This window comes from Dipodomys merriami, unplaced genomic scaffold (assembly GCF_024711535.1).
Source record: "Dipodomys merriami isolate MVZ:Mamm:240054 unplaced genomic scaffold, mDipMer1.0.p SCAF_1, whole genome shotgun sequence".
NCBI classification, from domain to species: Eukaryota; Metazoa; Chordata; class Mammalia; order Rodentia; family Heteromyidae; genus Dipodomys; species Dipodomys merriami.
The window spans coordinates 5,088,279-5,109,493 of NW_027202270.1; the positions used below are offsets into that span (position 1 = coordinate 5,088,279).

General features: G+C 41.7%; 1 protein-coding gene across 1 annotated transcript in view; it reads right to left on the reverse strand.

Moving 5' to 3' along the window:
* The window catches only part of Trpm8 (transient receptor potential cation channel subfamily M member 8), a 69,642-nt gene that overhangs the window by 36,739 nt on the left and 11,688 nt on the right, over window positions 1-21,215 (reverse strand). Inside the window, exons 6-13 of the mRNA XM_070021119.1 lie at window positions 17,802-17,976; window positions 16,710-16,777; window positions 14,917-15,114; window positions 13,371-13,473; window positions 10,993-11,111; window positions 6,907-7,197; window positions 4,938-5,033; window positions 3,125-3,254 (exon numbers count right to left, since the gene is read on the reverse strand). Of these exons, the coding sequence (XP_069877220.1) occupies window positions 3,125-3,254; window positions 4,938-5,033; window positions 6,907-7,197; window positions 10,993-11,111; window positions 13,371-13,473; window positions 14,917-15,114; window positions 16,710-16,777; window positions 17,802-17,976 (1,180 nt within the window). The remainder of the gene's footprint in view (window positions 1-3,124; window positions 3,255-4,937; window positions 5,034-6,906; window positions 7,198-10,992; window positions 11,112-13,370; window positions 13,474-14,916; window positions 15,115-16,709; window positions 16,778-17,801; window positions 17,977-21,215) is intronic.

The window sequence follows — 21,215 nt, forward strand, 5'->3', positions numbered from 1 at the left end:
TGCCTTATGTGAATTCTGGGTGATAGTCCTTTCTAGATAAATCACAGCCTGAAAATATCCAGTCAAACAACAACAATAAATAGTAGAATACAACAGCCAAGGGTCTCATATCTAAAATATATCTGGAACTTAAAAAATTAAATCCCTCAAAAAAATCTTCAAAGAAACAACTGCCTAATAAATAAGTGGGCTAAAGACTTAAAGAGAAGCTTCTCTGAAGAGGAAAGAAGGATGGCCAATAGACACATGAAGAAATGCTCAATCTCTCTAGCCATAAAAGAAATGCAAACCAAAACAACGTTGAGATATCACCTCACTCCAGTTAGAATGGCTATAATCAAGAACTCTAATAACAACAGATGCTGGAGGGGATGTGGACAGAAGGGAACCTTACTGCATTGTTGGTAGGAGTGTAAACTTGTTCAACCACTTTGGAAAGCAGTATGAAGGTTCCTCAAAAGACTCCACATAGAGCTCCCCTATGACCCAGCAATCCCACTTTTGGGCATTTACCCAAATGATCACAAACAAGACCATACTAAAGCTACCAGCACAACTATGTTTATTGCAGCATTATTTACCATAGCTAAGATATGGAACCAACCCAGATGCCCCTCAGTAGATGAATGGATCAAGAAAATGTGGTATATATACACAATGGAATTCTATGCCTCCATCAGAAAGAATGACATTGCCCCATTTGTTAGGAAATGGAAAGACTTGGAAAAAATTATATTAAGTGAAGTAAGTCAGGCCCAAAGAAACATAGGTCCCATGGTTTCCCTTATTTGCAATAACTAGTATATGTCTGAGTCAAGCAGAAAAGGTCAGATAAGTTGATGTTAGGGGAATGAACCCCAAGATAAGTATTCAAATGGTTTTTATTTTCGTTTCATGCAATTGTTTCTAACATATTTACAAGATGATTTCTATGTTACTTTGTATGTCCCTCCCCCACGATATAACCCATGCTTTCACTGTATTTGATGTTGCTATAATTTGTGGAGGGGTTTGGAAAAACAAATCGATTAACTAGGGATACAGGTGGACCCATTACAACAATGAAATGTACAAGTCGTTATGTCGAAAAACAAACTTTACAACTTTGATGGGGGAGAAAGGAGGATCGGGTGGGGGTAAGGGGGGAGTATGGGAAAGGATGGGAAGGGGAAACAAAGGGGAGGCAACAATGCTTGATAAGAAATGTACTCATGGGGTTGGGAAGGTGGCTCAGTGGTAGAGCGCTTGCCTTGCATGCCTGAGGCCGTGGGTTCTATTCCTCAGCACCACATAAGCAAAAAGAAAAAAGCCGGAAGTGGCGCTGTGGCTCAAGTGGTAGAGCTCTAGCCTTGAGCTGAAGAGTTGAGGGACAGTGCCCAGGCTCAGAGTTCAGGGCCCACGACGGGACCCAAAAAGAAAGAAAGAGAGAAAGAAAGAAGGAAAGAAAGAAAGAAATGTACTCATTTTCTTGCCCATGTAATTGTAACTCCTCTGTATGGTATTCTCACAATAAAAATAAATAAATAAATAATAGTAGAAGACTTAGGAACCTATTGCACTAGGGAGTTCTTGTATTCCAAGACCTAATGAAAAAGACATTGAAGTGCAGTTGCTTGAAGGAATTATTTTTTTTAGTGCCAGCTCTGGGGCTTGAACTCAGGACCTCATGCTTTCACTTAGCTTTCTGGATCAAGGCTGGCCCTCTACCACTTGATCCACAACTCTACTTCTGGCTTTTTGCTGGTTAATTGGAAATAAGAGTTTCAAGTACTTTTCTGCCCAAGCTGGCTTTGAACTACAGTCCTCAGTCTGTCTCCTAGGTATCTAGGATAACAGGCATGAGCCACCAGCACCTGGCTCTGAGAGGAAATTTTCAAAAGTCAAGATATTCAAAACCATTGCTTAACTGAAGTCATTCAGAAATAAACATTATAGCTAGTCACTGGTAATCATAGCTACTAAGGAGACTGAGATCTGAGGATCAATGTTCAAAGCCAATAAACCACCAGGAACCCAGAAGTGGTGCTGTGGCTCAAGTGGTAGAGTGCTCGCCTTGAGCTAAAGAGCTGAGGGACAGTACCCAGATCCAAAGTTCAAGCCCCATGACTGACAAAAAAGAAAGAAAGAGAGAAAGAAAGAAAGAAAGAAAGAAAGAAAGAAAGAAAGAAAGAAAGAAAAAAAGAAAGAAAGATTATATCTTTTGAAACTTTAAAAGATTTAAAGAAATAATTGCATGCTTCTATTTTACTGTGAAACTAAAAGTGTGGGTATGTTTTCTATCAGGTAACACAATAGTCAAACACATAACAATTACCACACTACCAACTTAAACCTGTCACGTTCAAAGGGAAAACCCCAAACAAGTTGAAAGCATGCCCTAATGACCTGGTTTTCTGCATAAAATGGCACTGATCAGCTTCAACCAAGGATGGAACAGCAATACCAGCCACCCCATGTGTCCCTCCAGAGACTTCTCAGGAGAGTGAGGCTTCACCAAGCCTCTCTCTTCTTCCATTCAGGTAGTGAGTGACCTGACCTGCAGCTCTGATGGAAGATCCGAGATCCCTAACTTCAGGGAGCTCCAGGGAAGCAATACCGACTAGTTCCAGTATTGCCAATGGGGTATGAAAACATGGGAACCCAGCTGCTGCCCCTCCCATCAGCGATAAGCCAACTCTGTTCCAGATGATGCATCAGAAGTTGTGGGGGGAGGGGTTATGGTGGGGGGGGCTGGTAATAGCTGGCTTACTTGTGAGCTTACAAATCAAGTAAGATCTAAGCTGTCACAGGTCTTAATAACATCCTGAAACCCATCCCAAACTCCCCGAGGTGCTGAGTTCCTTAGACCTAAACCTGAGTGTGGCCCTAAATGGCCCTACGTGGAGAAGACACAGCCCAGGATGCTCACATTCATTCTTGGGAAAGTCAGTCAGCACCAGAAGCAAAATGCCCGGGCACAGTGTATATACGCTTGGCTGAGAGATCCACAGTGTCTTCCATTGGGACAGAAGAAGAGCTCACACACACATTCACCTCAGCCACCTGGCCTACGATTGTCACCAGCAAGAACCTCCCACACAACAGACCCCCACACACCACGACACCCCAGTCCCTGGAGACTTACCTACTGCACGGGTCTCGTACTCATTGGCCAGCTCCTCAGACTCCCCAGCAGCATTGATGTCATTCTTTACTTTGGCCAGGGTCTTCAGAAGCTTGCTGGCTCCTAGAGCTGCCAGAGTACAGCCCCGGGTCTTTTCATGGGGGTTGGGGTAGAGAATTTTAGGTTAATTCAAAATTTCTTTAAGTGGCTGGGCAGACATGAGCATTGGAAAGGATAAACTGGCAGCACAAGCAGGAAATGGTACCATCCCAACTACTGCTAATGATTCAAAGTAAAATTTGACATTAGCACAACAATAGCTTCAAACCTGAATATATATGCTTGTGGTCTGGAGCATAGGATTAACACAGAAAAAGAAAATATATCTCCAGGCACCAGTGGCTTATGCCTATAATCTTAACTATTCAGGAGGCTGAGATCTGAGGATCACAGTTCAAAGTCAGTGCAGAAAACTCTTTGAGATTCTTATATCCAATTAACCAACAAAAAAGCCAGAAGTAGAGGAGGTGGCTCAAATCATAGAGCACCAAACCTCAGCAAAAAAACCAAGTGAGAGCACAAGGCCCTAAGTTGGAGCCCCAGTACCAACACACACACACACACACACACACACACACACACACACACACACACACACCTTAACAAACAGCATGGGAAACTGGCATCATGACTGTGACAGTGGGAAGTATGGCTTCCCATATCTTCCCTGGGAGAAGCTGGATAAGAACATAGCAGGGATTTGTGTCTCAGTTCAACAATATCCGAAAGATCCCAAACAGCAAAAGTGATCCTAGCAGGTAGAATAGTGCTTGAAGAACAACAATACCAAACTTCAAACTCTATGACAAAGCCATAGCCATGAAAACAATTGGAACTGGCATAAAAACAGGCCTGAATACCAAAGGAAGAGAACAGAAGACCCAGAAATAGACCCCCAGACCTACTGCTATTTAACATTCTGTGAGGGAGCCACAAACATAGGCTGGAAGAAAGACAGACTCTTCAACAAATGCTGCTGCCCAAACTGGATATCCACATGCAGAAAACTGAAACTGGACTCTTACCTATCACTTTGTACCAACATCACTTCAGAATGGATTAAAGACCTGAAACCATGAAACCATTACAGTAAAGAGTAGGAGAAATATTAAAAACCTCTTCTCACAAGCAGAAACTTTCTGAATAAAGATCCAGAAGCACAGCAAATCAAAGAAAGACTTTATAAATGGAACTGCATCAAACTAAAAAGTTTCTGCATGGTAAAGGACATAGGCAACAAGCTAAAAAGACAGCCTACAGAATGGGAGATTTTTGCCAACTACACATTAGACAATGGCCTAATATCCAAAATATTAAGAGGAGAGAACTTAAAAAAAAGCCAAAGCAAAAATTTTATAGGTTGTTTCCTTATTTGTATTGTAATAAAGGTAGATACTATTTTTACAATTTTTTTGTTTTGTAGCACTGGAGGTTGGAACTAGGGCCTTGTGCAGGCTTAGCAAACTCTTAGAAATGAATTTTTAAATGAAATTTGAATTCCTCACGCACTTGGGAAGCAATCATACCCTCACACACCCCTGAGAGTTGGAGCCTGGTACCAACGACTCCCAGGGATGGCTCCTTCCTCAGGACAGCTCCTTGCAGACACATCTGGATGACATGCAAACAGAGGCACAGCCATACCCATCCCCACCAGATGAACCATTTCATTGCTGATGCCTTAGATTAGGCATGAAAGTTTTGAGAGATTCAAACCTGTTCCAAAAAACAAGCATGTATTGCTTAGAAATCCAGCCATCATCTGGACATATACCTGTTCCCATATGACTTTGGAGAGCTCCTTTTTGTTCTGAAGAATGGCCCAGATAAAGAGAGCTTGCAGGGGGTGTCGAGTAGTAAAAGACACATCCTGGAAGAGGTCAGAGGATAGGATCACCATGTGTAAACGAAAAGCGATTTAGGTTCCTTATTCTAACAATGAAATAGGGTCAAGAAGGCCAAGGAGAATGCCCCATATGTGGAGGGCTCTGTAGCTTTGTATATGAGTCCAAAACCACCAGGATGTGATTTTCATCTCTGCAACCCACCAGATGGTAAAATTGAGCACACAATCTTTCATCTATCATAAAAGACAAAGTGTAACTAGACAAGAAAGCATAAAGGGTGGGGAAAATGTGCTGAGAGCAATTTTTAAATGGAATGGCTCTGACAGGCCAAAGAAAAAAGAATTCTAGCTCATCATATAAATCTGTTCTCAAAAAAAAAATCATTCAAATTAAGTGTCTAGGTTTCCTGTGGTGTAAGCTTGATGATCAGAATGTGCTTATTTTCTTAGGACTATCATTCAAACATTTGAATTGGATATATCAATTTGAGTCCCAACTCTTATTCATGATTCTGTATCTGTCAATGAAATACTTTCAAATAGAAAATGATGAAATGTATATATTCTTTCTCTACTTTTTTGTAGGCTTTTCAGTACATTTTACCTTACATAGTGTCAACTAGAAACTAAACACTGCCTGCAAATATGTAAATCACTTAGATTTTTGATATGCACAAGCACAAACATACACACACTAAAAACTTGAAATTACAAAAAACAATGACCTAATCTGGGTTTCACAGAAGCAACATTAAAATGAAAATATGAGGTAACTAGTTTATTCAGAAATTGATCCCAGGAAAAAACCAATAAAATAGTGAAAAATGAGATCAGAAAAGAAAAAAAATCAATAAAAGGTGTGCTATCAAATAAGATGCCACAGTGGGTAACAGGAAGTCAAGTTCACTAGGCAACTCTGGGAGCTAGTGGAGAATACATATTCAGTTATCTCTACTACCTCAAGAAAGACTGAGGTGCTTGTACACCAGCCTCTGATCAGAAAGAGCATTAGTAAATAATTGCTGATGCCAGCTGTTGTAAAGTAGACCTGCCTTTATGTAAAATGGAAGGCCCAAAGCAATGGGGGTGTGGAAGGGTACATCCACAGTATCTCCTCAGATGGATACCAGGATTCCACCTTCCCTTTCATGCAGAGAAGGGCATTTGGGAGTTCTTCAGTCCTTTACATGGACAGAAAGGAGCTATTACGGAAGTGGCACTGTGGCTCAAGCGATAGAGTGCTCGCCTTGGGTGAAGAGCGCAGGAATAATGCCCAAGCCCAGAGTTCAAGCCCCATGACCGACAAAAAAAAAAGAAAGGAGCTATTACTTTAAAAAGAAGATCATAGCCAGGTACTGGTTGCCCCTACTCAGGAGACTGAGATCTGAGGATCACAGTTCAAAGATAGTCCTGGAAAGTAAGTCCATGAGACTCTGATCTCCAATTAATCACTAAAAACCTAGAAGTGGAGCTGTGAATCAAAGCACAGGCCTTGAGCTAAAAAGCTCAGAACAGTGCCAGGCCCTGAGTTCAAACCCCAGAACCAGTGCGTTTGTGCACACCCGCGCGTGCGTGCACACACACACACACAATACAGATCATGTTCCGTAGGCCAAAATGACCTTTGATTGTTCCTGCTCCTTGTCAAATGCCTTCAGAAATATGCCACACCATACTTTGCAACCAAGAAAAACTGCAACTGGCTTGAAAAACAACACAGAGCAGAGAGCAAGACATTGGAAAACTCACCACCAACTTCACTTTTAAGGAAAGACGGTAGAGAAAACATCATGGCAGCACTTTGGCTACTTTGTGGTAATGAGGTAGGAAGACAGAGACATTTTTCTCAGGAAAACTTAAAACTAGCCCCTTGGACAGCACCACCGCCATTACTCACATGGAGCTCCACGTCTACTTCATCCCTGCTATTTCTGTCTTCCTTCCAGAAGCTTCTCCGGAAGTTTGCAACTAGCTTCCAGACAAACGTGAGAAGGGCGTCGTTGTAGGAATTCTTGGCAATCTGCAGGTTCTGGTACACCAGGCTGCTGAAGTGGCTGGAGAAGAGCTCGGTGAGAACCTCGTTAGTGAGGAACTTCTGCAGGTTCAAGCCATTCTCCAGAAAGAGGCGGACAAACTTGGGCCTGTCCTTTATGAGGGCTGTGAACATGACTTCTTGCAGGTCAGCAGACTAAGGAGGGGGGAAAAAAAGAGTAAAGAGAATCACACTGTAAATCCAATGCAGAAAACAACAAGGTGATTTACTTTTCAAACAGAGTAACAATATCCTCTATTTTTTTTCCTCCAGTTCTGTTTTGAGATTAAGATTTCTCTTTTCCATTTCCGTACAATATCTGGTTACTGTTCATACATCTGGATGGGGAAGCAGTATGGTGGGAGTCCCGGAAATCAGCCACATGGGGCCTTGGGACTGACCTGGGCTCTCTTCTGCAGAGATAAACGCACCCACGAAAAGATGATGCTCTAAGAAGGTCGCCCCATGAGAGGTCACTTCTGTCTCTGGCACAGTAGAAGCCAGAATAACAGGGAGACCCCTGCCTTTCTCTGGAGTCTACAGAAGACCCTGACTGAGGTAGCTGCCAGTCCTGCAGACCTGCCCTATGACTAAGACCCTAAGCACAGTTGGCAAAACGGAATCTAGCCAGCCACACACAAACCATAGGCCATGAAGCAAATACTGGTCTGGTTACATACCTGGAACACTTGAGTCATACCTGGTTATTGGTTATTGAACTCAGGTCCTTGAGCTTACTAGGCAGGGAGTTTACCCCATCAGCCATTACCCTCATTGGTTACCTTTATTCCCACTTTCTGAGCTCCTGCTAAAACTTATCCTTTGAAGTGTCCTACAAATCTGAAGACAAGCAGTGTTTCTTCAGCCACAGACAAGTGGCTGCAGGTTACATCAACCCTCAGCCATGTTCTAGGCATCCTCCATGGACTCCAGGCACTGGCTCCAGTGCCAACTATTCAAAATTCTGAATCAGGCATGGTGCTTCATGCCTGCAATCCCAGCATTCAAGGGGAAGCCTGAGTCAGGAAGATCTCAAATTCAAGGCCACCCTGAACTACATAGAAAGACCTTATCTAGCTCCTTTCCTCTCTAAAACTGAAAGAGTCACTAATATCCACATTTCCATCACGGAATTGCAGGTCAGAAAACCGAAGCTCTGACACTCATTGGCTGGAGTCAGGCAGCAGCGGCTTCCCAGGAGCCTTGGTTCTCAAGGCCCCCCGGCCCTCCAGCATTGCCTGGAGGTGCTTTCTCCGTAGCCATCCCATGCCAACAGCAGCATCACCAGGTTTGTCTCCATCTAATATTGGCCTTCTGGCACTCACATATAGCCTAGGGAAAAAATTGTCAACGGTCCTTTAAGTGCCTACATTATGAATCCTTCTAGGCTCATCAGGAAAAAGGCTCCCTGGGGAAGGCTGCAGGGACACTTTCTCTGTCCTCAAGGAAGTGTTTACCATGCACAGCACTCCACATTCCATTTTAGCTCATCTGCCTCCCGTTAGGTCATCCAGACTTGTTACAGCACAGATTCCTGGGAGACAACCAATCAATTTCTGGTTCAGCAAGCCCAGGATGGAGCCCAGAAGTTTACACTTCTAACCAGTTCCCAGGCTATGCTATCATCAATCCATGGCCCACACAGTGGGGTGTACTGCACTTGAGAAAGGGAGAAGTTTCTGCAGTTTGACACACCTTTGTCTCCATCTTCAAAATCTTCAAGCTAGAACAAGATTAGGTCTCTGTGCCTCAGTTTGCCCCTGTCTGAAACAGAGGGCTGTGGCTATGAAATGATCCACAGGCCATGCTCTTTCCAATCCACAGGTTCAGTGCAGGCCTTCCCAAGAGCTGTCATTAACTCTCCTTTCTAAAACATCCTTGGAGTTCCGGCATACGAAGCTGCAAAATGGTATCTTCTCTGCTTTGGATTGACACCAGCAAATCAACTAGCACAAGAAATTTGTTCCGTGTGTTGTCAAAGTCATGTGCACACACACACACACACACACACACACACACATACACACTTGGAGATTGAACTCAGGGCCTGAGCACTAACCTTAGCCTCTTCACTCAAGGCTGGCACTCTACCACCTGAGCTACAGCTCTACTTCCAACTTTGTAGTTATTAATTCGAGGTAAGAGTCTTAAAGACTTTCTGGCCTCACCTGGTCAAACCAAGATCCTCTCAGATCTCAGCCTCCAAATTAGCTAGGATTAGACATAAGGCACTAGCATCTGGCATAGATTTTTTAGTGATCTGTAAACAGTTGGATAATATTTAGTGTCACTATTCTAAACTATAAGTGTTTTCTGACTTCATCCTGGTAACACACATGGAGACAGTAGGGCCACCTCGATTTTCATATAAGCAGTGGTGTGCTGGTGCTTAACCACCAGCTCCCTGATAGAACATATAGGCCCTGATCTGTGATGTGTTGCACAGACTCCCCCCACGGCCAGCTTTCAGCTACTAACTTGACATCGTTGGATGCAGAACTGGGAATGGTATTTCCACTAGACAGAGATCCCCTCCAGACCACAGGCAATAGCAAATACAGGAAACCTAATTAGAAGAAGGTCATTTTGATTGCTTCTTACCTTTGGTTTTCATAACACATATTTAACTCTGGGTTTGTGCAATTCAATTTTTAATGACTACTTTTCCACACCTGACATGTGATATGTCTAAAAATGTAATAGCCAGCTTTTGTAAGATCCGGTATCCACAAGCCACTGTTAGAGGTAGCTGAGATCAGGTAGAGGACCTTGCTGGAGGGAAGGCAGGTGAGTGTCTCCACAGCCCTTTCTCCTTTGTGCCCTTCACCTTGACAATCTTCAGCTGAGTTCATAAAGCTAAGTGTTTAATTCCAATGGGTGCTTAAGTTCATGTTTATCTCTACCATCTGACCTTCTGTTAATGGAACATTTCACACTCAGATATTCATTGGGGAATCCATGAATTAATCCACATACAGTCCAACTTCTCCTCTACTCATTAAAGCTTTTCCATGTGTAATAGGATTCATTATAACACAAAGACTCAATACAGGATCATGTTTGCTAAAGGAATAAATAACTTAAAGATTCATGAGCCTTTATTTGCATCATTAAAATGGATTGTATGCTCATGGAAATCCATTCTCAGCCTTGGTTGTACAATGGTACAACTGAATGTGTTTTCTGAATCTGGCTACCAAGGGTGAAAGTGAAGAAATATCTCCACCTTCAAATTTTACGTACATTAAAAAAAATTAAACATATGCTCATTGACCACGGATGACTTCAGTTAATTCTGAGGCACAGAAAAGACAAAACTTGCCTCACCAATCCATCTTTGATGGTTTGTTATTGAACACAGCTTTTGAAGCTGATTGAAATTTAGTTGTATACAAGAGAAAACTAATAGAAAATGTGGCTCTAAAAACACTAACCAATTGTATAGTGACCCAGGAAGGTTTGGGAGAAGAATACTGTTTTTAGTGGGTATGCCACATTCATAGTAAAGGTGGTGTGCAACTCAGGGATATTCAACTACCTAGCTTGAAGAAATGCATGGAGTACCTTCAAACACATTGCACTATTTTTCCCATATACAGCTCACTGATGACAAATCTTCCAATATCCCTGCATCCCATCTACTCCCAAGAGAAGAGAGGCAACTCTGTGTCAGATATAACATCACCTCTCCTCTCGACTGGCTTAAGGGTAGAAATCCTGGATGCCTTTGGTGATGCACTGTGACCTTACAGACATTCCTTTACTTCTATTATCCCTTGACAACACACCTAAAGTGCAGGTTACTTATCTCAGCCTGCAGTCAAGAAAAGTGAGGCTGGGCAACATTGACAAACCAGAAAAGAATCGTCCTACAAGATTCCAAATGGATGACCTTGGAAATGGCCCAGGAGTCACTGAAGCTAGGGTAACCCCTGAGGGCTGCTCCTTTACCTCCCATCGGCGGTCATTGGTGAAGATCTCGTCACTGGCGAGCTCCAGCTGGTTCCACTCCAAAAGAAGCTTCAGCTGTCCATTCCAGTTATCCTTGTCTTGTTCATTGGTGCTGAAGGCTGACGGCAAGCAGGAGGAGCAGCCACAGAACAAAGGGGCCCAAAGAAGAGAAAAGAGTCAGACCAGTCTCTGTGGCCAGTCTCTGTGGCCAGTTATCACAGTGATTGAAGAGGGTTCTGTCAGAAGTGGACACTCAGAACCGTGAGAGTACTCACTGTCATTCATTCTCAACCACATGCTGCAGGCCATGATACATAATGAAGATCGGCCAGGCTATAGTAATATCTTCTTGAACAACATTAAGTAGTATATTGGCATTGTCTCATAGATCCAGATTCTATGGGCATTATACCGCAAAAATAATACCTGATTTACACTATATTTAAAGCTATAAAAAGTAATTTGTCATGTCATATTAATGTACTTCTTGTCTATTCCAGGGCTAGTATTTTCCATAACTAGACTATCTTGTATTATATACTATCTTATATTATATAAGTATATATTATATTAAAGTATATATTATATTATATATAATATATACCACATTATTTTATACAATTATATAATTATTATACATTATATATTATATATTATCATATATTTTATATCTGGTATATCATATATAATTATAACTATATATTATATCATAATTATATGTTATTATATTATATATTCTATATAATTATATATGATTATATAATTTATATTATGTTTTATTAATATATAATCGTATATATTATATACACCAGAACCCCGTCTAAATGAACACTAGAGTACTAGAGTTGTTTTATAGGTGGAGGGGGTTTGTCAGTAGTAGGGTTTGAACTCAGGGCCATACACTTGTTAGGCAAGTACTTAAGCCATGTTTTCTGCTCTCCCTTTGAACACTGTTACAACCAAATTTCTGGCAAGAGAAACCAGAATGTGTGTAATAAGCAATCAACTTGCACTTGCTATGTGCGTGGGCACAGTCCCTGAGCTTCTCTTTATTCAGAGCCAGCACTCTACCACTGAGCCATAGCTCTGCTTCCAGCTTGTTTCTATTTTTTTATTTGTTGGAGGTTATTAGAGATAAGAGTCTCATAGACTTTCCTGTCCAGGCTGGCTTTGAACCTGGATCCTCAGATCTCAACCTCCTGAACAGCTACAGGTGTGAGCCACCAGTGCCTGGCTTGTTTTGCATTTTTCAAATCAGATAGTACAACTCCAAAAGGCTTGGCTTTGCCAAGGACCTATTTATATTTACTTCATCTGATGTCCACTTTGGTGGACAGCAAAGACCACAAAGAATGGTCTAGTCTGAGAATAGTTCGTAAGTTCAGGAGATTTGTTAACTCCAGAAATCAATGCAAAGTTGTTTGTTTGATTTTGGTGTGTGTGATCTCTCTGTGTGTGCCTGTGTGTTACTTATATGTAAAGCTTTAAGACTAAATAACATTTAGTCTTTTGAATAACATTTTTTAATAACATTTTCAAGGAATGTAAGAAGAGACCTAGGAAAATATTCTAAAACACTTCTAGAAGCAGCTTTGGGACAGCATTTTGATAAGTATGTATAATGATATAAACATTGTTATTATGTACATGTATCTGAGGAAATTTGTCTCCCCAGAGTGTAGATATTTTGTCTTTCACTCTTTTATACCCTAAATTAAATACAAGATGATACAAGTTACACGTTCCCTTTCTAAAATGATTAGGACCAGAAGTACTTTAGATTTTAATTTTTAATTCACAAAGAATAAGATATCCTAGGGCCCATGATTAAGCATGAAATGTACACACATACATCTATTATACACAGTCGGAAGTTAGTTCAATACAATATTTTAAATAAAAAAACAGTTTCATGGTATGGAATTTTCCACTTGTAGTATCTTATCAGCACACAAAAAGTTTAGAGAATTTTGTATTTCAGATTTTCAGAGTATGAAAGTTCAACCTGCTTAATAAGCAATCAGGCCTGAATTTAAGCCTGTATGGCACAAAATTTCAATTTTACACAATGTGTGTATGTGTGTTTGAGTGTGTGCCAGTACTGGGGCTTGAACTCAGGGCCTTATGCTTATTCTCAACTTTTTCACTCAAGGCTAGCACTCTACTACTTGAGACACACCTCCACTTCTGGCTTTTATCTGTGCAGGTTAGCTTTGAACTATGATTTTCAAATCTCAGCTTCCCAAGTAGCTAGGATTATAGGCATAAGCCACTGGCACCCACCAATAAAGCAATTTTTACAAAGAACTGTAAGTCACCAAACCCACAGACAGAAAGAAGCACAAGGTGGAAGTTCTTAGGACATTCTCCCCACTCACCTTTATACAGAGCGTAGGAGATAGCATTACTCACGATCTCATCCCCAGCTTCTTCCATTTTAATAACTGTTAATAGGTGAGAACTTTCAAGAATTTCTTTGAGCTGGTAACATTAAAGAATAAAGCTGTCAGCTGACAGGTTTTAAGCACAAAGAACATCAACTTATCTCTGTTGGTGAGAGATTGTTAATTCCATCTTTTTAAATTCCAGATCTCCTTCCTGCAACAATAATGCCTGTACCCAGAGCTTCTAATTTTTAATTATAATAATGCATCCTTGATATAATGGAAGTCAAATATTGAGGGTACAAGAATACACTTATCAAAAATCCCATATCAAAATGCTTAGCACCTGTAAGGGTAAGTGTACAACTAAAAGTATATATGATTATGCCTGTGTGTGTGCATGCATGTGTATGAGCATGTGAATGTGTATGCATGTGTCTGTGTAATAGAGCCTGGTAGATCTCTGGTTCTCAATTATCAAATGAGTAAATAAATGAAGAGCAGGTACCAGAAGAAAACAATATCTAAGCATTGTCATAAAGTCTGACACAATAGAAATGAAAAGCTCAAATACAAACAAGAACCAAGAGTTCTTGGTGACTGAACAGATGTGACTTTCTTCCTTCATTAATTAGTGTATCTTAATTGTATGAAAAGGGATTTTTGTGGTACTTCCACACATGCATATAAAGTACCTTAACTCCCTATAATAGGAATTGGGATTTTTGTGTGGTATCTAACTTTAAAACTTTATAATGAGAGAAGTATTGACTGGGTCTATGCAACTGATATTTGATTCTTATCCAGAAAATAGCACAAGTCTAGGGTGAATTTTTAAAAACTGAAGTAGGCAGTTTTAATAAAGAAACTAAACATCCAGGAAAAGTTTCTAATGAGAGAGTCCCTAGTTCCAAAGTGTGGGGTACCACAGGGTCTCAGTGGGGCCGGAAGGTACAAGGATGCAGATGAAGATAGCCATTATATTTGACAATTAGGATCTTACTGGCCGGTGGTTAATGTGTTGGCTTCCCTTGACATGAGAGAGATGAAAGCACATTGTTCTCGTGTTAAAATACTCCCACAAACATGGCAACAAGAAGCATAATTGTTCCTGTGACGCAGCCTTTCTTACATCTTCAACCAAGAAACACGAGATCATCAAAGCCACACTGCAGACCAAGCAATGTCACAAGCAACGTACTGTATAATGGTGTTTCTGCCAGTAACTATAGATTCCGTTAAGAGTTTGCATCTTTAAATTGTCATTCCTGGGGATTTCTTTCTTCCCCATCACTGGTAAGTGCAAATCACAGAAGTGTGTTTGTTGGCATCGTGGTCTCAAGGAAGATGAGAGGCTTTGCAACCAGGCCTGAATTTAAGCCTTTATGGCACAAAATTTCGGTTTCTCACAAGATGCCTGGGCTAGGCCAGAATTCAGACTGAAAGTCACGAGGACTAGTCCAATACCTGCAGCTCCTACTGGGGTCACCTCCATTCCCATGCACTCAGCCCCCCCACAACGTTTTCCCCCCAAACTCACCCACTTGATCCAGCTCTCGATCTCCTCCTCCGGAAGCCGGGACACTGTGCGTGGTAAAAAGCGTACCAGCTTCTCCTTGACCATGGACGAGGTCAAGGCATCTTCCACATCCACCAGGCTGGCGATCACGTCGGCGATCTGCCCTGAGCCTTCCACCACCACACATGGGATTTTACTCTTGATGGAGGTGTTGATGGCCTGGGAGAGGAGACAGAGATAGATGGATGGGAGGGCTCTTGGTGATGGACAGGACCCATAGGGAATAAGGCTTTGAGTAAAATACACAGACATTCTCCTTGCACTTCTGCTCTAGGGCATCCGTTTCAAACCAGAAACAACTCAACTTTCTGCAACCGCCTAATGAATAAGCAAAGCAAGCCAGGCTTATTGGCATACCAGCAAAGCAGAGTCCCATGACAACTTGCATAGAGTAACTGTCCCCCTGCACAAGCATCTATCATTCCATATACTGACACTCTAACAACAGTTTCGAAGGTACACTTCAACATGATCACTGACAGCTTATCAGAAGGAAGTTACGCACACTTTTTGTATTGAAAAAAAATACCTATTTTAATTATTCCCTGTAAAGTCTTTTATTGAAAATCATTCATTTTTTTAAAGTCTCTGGATGATTTTTATTTACCCATGGTCTCCCAGTGAGTGTGGAGTAAATATGGGTTGCATGAATGAATAAATTAATGAATGAGTAAATGGAAAGATCATTGTCCCACAGAAAGAAGGAGCATACGGATGCTTGACTATAACTCCAGTAGCTTTGCCAGCAAGTGCTGCTCAGTTCAGGATGTACCCTGGCCAATGCTGGGGAGAGAGCCAAGGGCCACACAGATCTTTAATCTCAGTTTTGGAGAATAAATAGGATAGGAAAGGGACATGAAAATTAATGTAAAAGAGGAGTTAGACCTTACTTTTGTGTTGGCTAGGTTTCTTTTTTAAAAAAAAATTGTTCTGTTGTTGGTTTATGCCAGTACTAGGGCTTAAAATGGGATTCTGGACTCTGCCTCTTAGCTTTCTCGCTCAAGGCTGCGTTCTACCACTTGAGCTACATCTCCACTTCCAGCTTTTAGCTGATCAAGTGGAAGTCTGTCTGAGCTGGCTTCAAACTGTGATTCTCACATCTCAGTCTCTTCAGTAACGAGGATGACAGGTGTGAGCCACTGGTAACCTGGCTGATATCACTTTCATATTAGGTCCTATTCCCAAACATTCTTAGAAAATGAGCTCTTGAAAATGGTGTCTCCAAACAGAGACCAAAATGTAGTCACACTCATGTTTTTTGTTTAAAAGTTTGAGACATGCCTGGCTGTAGACAGGTGAGCTCAGCAACATCAGAGTCCACATAGAGGTAGGGGATCCAGTTCTTGCCCAGAATCATCCAAGGGCTATTCTGTGCTCTGAGTCCCTTAGGATTCTGGCTTCCTTCATGTGGAGTCCCATGTCTGCAGGAGACGCCAGGTGGGCCTGCAGTGGTCTGGGAACATCTAACTTAGGATGGATCGTGTGCTACATCTACACTCAGATGAAGTGGACGCCATTTTGTAGCCCATGAGATGCACAGGTGGAGGACAGCTCCCGTCTTTGACAGGCTCATTGTCAAGGCTGACACTAAACACACAGGCTATTTCTGTGGGCCTAAATCCTCCTCCCCAAATTCTGAGCTGAAGCCCAGCCTGCAGTAAAGAAATGGGTCACTGTAGATTAGACAAACTCCAAAACCCTGCGGATATCATCTTCTGTTAGACAGTCTCCTCAAAAAGTAAACCAGGACTCACTTTCAAAGTCTCTCTTCCTCCTCCCTGGGCAAAACACACAATGGGGATCTTGCCACCATAGTTGGAATCTGTAAAACAAAAAGGATCCTGTGGAAATAGCCACCCACCTTGTATAACAGGTATGCCCGGACCTTCTGTCCCGTGAGCCCCCGCTGGACAGCTGCATAGCTCCTGGGCTTGACTTTGATGCTCTCTACACAGCGATCACAGTGAATAGATCTGGGAACCAACCTAGTGCCCATCTGACAGGGGTCACACTGTGGTGTCACAAATATTTAAAAGGCTAAGTTCTCAGTTTGATTTACTTCTGCCAATAGGCTGAAACCAGGCACAAGTTTATCCTTACAATAATTATTCTCTTATGCATTAACACAATCCTAGGCCTTTTTGAAGGGTTGGAAATTTGCATACCTAGGTGTTCTCCCAATGGAGTTCAGCACATTTGTAAATGTATTTCTTCCTGTATGTTCTACTGGGGAAGAAAGGCCATGGAGAACACCTCCAGCAAGTCCCTGTGATCAGGTCAATCACTAAGTCCCAAGGGCAGCAGGACACAGCTTGGCCTCAGGAAGGCAAAGTGCATGTCACCTACAGCCACATGAAGCCTTCACTCACCTGCTGCAGTCTCCCCTGGAAACAATATTTTAGGCAGTTCTATTCCAAAGAAGCAGCTAAGATCCAAAATGTTCAGTGGCCTTCCAGTCGTTACACTGGTGGATTGGGTTTTAGTCATTATTCGATCTTAGTTATTGGCACTGCTTTTTACAATTCCTACTTGCCACCATGGATTTCATTTGTTCTTACATGCTAAGGGGACAGACACACCACAGACTTCCCATATTACAGATGAGAAGGAAGCGTCTGTCATTCTCTTGCCCGTGCTGAAGGGCATGTGTCCCAGGGACCCTGGCAGAAGCACTCTAAGGAAGCTGAAGAAAGAAGAATGACAGCCCAAGCAGGACAGCTCCTCGGGAAGGACAGACAGCTCTTCTCTGGCAGGGAAGACACCTCATTGCACATCCTTGGCCGCAGGCAGATGTGGGCGGTGCTGCGTTTACAGAGCGTCTCTTGCTCCTTTCCCTAAATACTGACCTTGGCTAGTGCGCTCCGAGATGTACTTCTCCAGCTGGTTGCGGAGCTTTGCCTCGATCGTGGGGTGCCCGTGGCAGCCGTTGTCCACAAGCAGCAAATGGGTATGGTTGTTATCCAGGATATACAGAGGGTCTCTCTTGAAGTCATCCATGATATACTGAGCTGAAAAGTAGCCCTGAGAAGCACAGGAAGATTTGTCTTAGGACATTTTTGTGACCTCATGAAGGCAGCTCTTAGGGGATTTTAACTACCTTGCTGCTTCCTCCAGACTTTCTGAATTCTGAAGGCCCCCCAAGGACTCAGAGGCTTCCTGCTAAATATAACGCAATGAAGTGTCACAGAGTTGGGATCACTTGGCCATGCATATCTTATGGCCGAGGGACAGTGTAAGGTTTTGATCTCCCCTACCACCACCTAGCACTTGCATATAAAGCCACTGAAACAGATGGCATTCAAGAAACTAGATGAGCCAGGTGCTGGTGGCTCACAGCTGTAATCCTAGCTACTCAGGAGGCTGAGATCTGAGAATCACAGTTGAAAACCAGCCTGGACAGGAAAGTCCATGAGACTCTTATTTCCAATTAACCATCAAAAAACCAGAAGTGGCACTGTGGCTCAAGGTGAGCTGAAGAGCTGAGGGACAGTGCCCAGGCCCAGAGTTCAAGCCAGAAAAAAGAAAGAAAAAAGTAGATGTGTGTGTGTGTGTGTGTACATAGTGTGTGTGTGTGTGTGTGTGTGTGTGTGTGTATAAACATAGGTATTAGCTTATACACATACAGAATCTATCTGTCACATGTCAGAACCTGAGCACTAGAAAATAGACCTCTGCACAGGAGAAGTGCATAGTAATAGTACCACAAATACAAGCAATTAAATGGTTATATGGTCCCAAACACACCAGGGAAGAAAAGCCCACTGCAGGAGCCTCAAGGAAGGAGTTCCTACCACAAGGGCTCCTGCCTCTTACACTTCAAAGCTGTTTAGTTTTTAATAGATCAGAGATTCTTTATTTTTTGCATTAAAAGTTATTTGGGGGAGAGTGGCTCATGATTCTAGTTCCAGCTACTTGGGAGGTAGAGATTGGGAGAATTGCAGTTTGTAAGCCAAAAAGAAATGAAGAAGAAAAAAAAGTTAGTGAGACTTCATCTCAATGAATAAACCAGTCATGACAGTATTTATCTATAATCCCAGCTACTCGAGAAGTTATAGGTGTTGGCCAGGCTGGCCCAGGCAAAACTACAAGAGTCAGAGGCCTGGCTCAAGTGGCAGAATGCCTGTTTAGAAAGCATGAGGACTTGAGTTTAAAATCCACTACTACCAAGAAATCAACAAACAAAACAAGACACTTCCACAACTCAGAATCGAATGTGAGTTGGAATCAACAGGGAGAGAAAAGTTGTTGATTCTGCTAATGGCATAAATAAACGGAACAAAGGTATAAAGAAAGTTTAATTTTTAAACAATACAGTTGTATTCGCTAAGTGTTCTTGGCAAGATAAGAGGCTGTCACCAAGGGAATTCTGAGTACAACAGATGACCTAATATTGGCAAGATGTCTGCATCGAGGCGTGGGAGGGGGTATTCCACAAATGTCTGTGGGACAAAAAAAAAATCCCACCTCATCCACACTCTTCCAGAACATAGCTCTGACTGACTCCACATCCTTAATCAGGACAGAATAACAAACTAAGATGTTACAACAGTGACTTTATTTCCAGGACCCATTGAAGATGTAATATGATTCTCAATGACTTCACATTTTTGTTAATGCTTTGTCCCTGTGATTGTATCTTAAAATGGTATTCTGAAGTCTGAGTGGAAAAACCGTGATAACATTACAAATCAGCTGGCTGTGTAGGATCCTTGGCTCCACCCAGAAAGGGGTTGAGGGTAGAGGATGAGAGGCTCTTCAGTCCAGCACAAGCGATTAGGAGCGGTCTGGCCGGGACAGTCCTCCTGAAGCTGGCTTCTGCTTGGCAGAAAGCAGCTGGGATTACAATGTAGTTTCCTTGAGTTTTCTATGGAGTCTTCTAAGAAGCTAGCCCAGCATGAGGGCAGGAGGGCTGGCTGCATGTCAACTTTATTCAACTAGCTAGGGTACCTGAGAGGGTGTCCAACGTGCAATTACAGAGTCAAATCACTCTAGCCCGTCTTAGTTTATTTAAAATAAAAGTAAAACTAAAAAGAAGTGTTTTTAATAAAGGCTGATCATGAACATTAACAGTGGTTTAACGATTTCACAGTGCTTTAACAACACTTAAACCTCCTCCTCAAGTGCTCCAGGGAGAACAGGCTCTCTCTAATCTCTCAACAACAAATAGCCTAGAAAAGTTTGCAAAACAAGAATAATGAGTAGAGGCCCAGGCTACTTTTTTAAATGCATACCTAATACCACAATCATTTAAAAATTACAGTACTGACACTAGGGGAAAAAAATATGATGGGAAATGAGAGAAAATTCTGAAAGCATTCCTAAAAGCAGGGTAAATTTCAGTGGTGTAAACATGGCATTATTTCAGTCTTGGTGATGTTACAGCCTTCCAGCTTCATCTGCCCATGGTGGGGTTTGCTAAGAAGCCTTGAGTAAAAACCACGCAAAAAGAGAGGCCCAACAAAATTATTACGAACCGTTGGTCTCCACAAAAGACCAAACACTGTCATTCAAAGACACAGTAAAGAAGCCAGGAAGCCAACCACAAAATGATATGAGTTTGCCATGAAACTGAATTGTCACTGGAGATGGTCATTAGCAGACATATAAAAGGAATAGAAACCAGCACTATAATTGAGGAACTGAAAAACAATACATGTTTACTATAGAAATGAAATGTGCAGAAAGAGGAGCATTAACATTATGCTTAATGCTATGACTCAGTGATAGCATCAAGATTTTAAGAACAGTTCTTTTCTACATGTGTCACATGATTTTATACTTAAAATTAAAAATATTTCCCATACTATTGAAACATCTTTGGAAAGATCTTGATAACTCTGTAATTTTCCTTTATATTGCAATATAATATTCCTGAAGGTATCCTTAATAAGTGTTACTAGATGACAAATACCTATTAATAAATATCTATAGTAGGCATTACTAGATATTTAGGTCTTGTAAGAATGCTAAGTACTTGAATGAATAGCTTTGCCCAAACATTAAATTCCCTAGTGACTGCTAGAAGAATAATTTTATGCTCTTCATATGTATTTTTAGATATTTTTTTAGAAAGAAAACAAAAATTTGCTTTTTCTTCAGGAATCTGCAATGATCCCATACTTTTGTGTGTAATGGAAAGCTATAAAATAAAAAATGACTAGGCCACTTTTATGTTTTACTGGCGAGGTGAAATCATCTAACTCAGGAGCAATTTAGAGATTAAATTTTAGTTTCCTTAGAGAACCATCATTGACAATTTC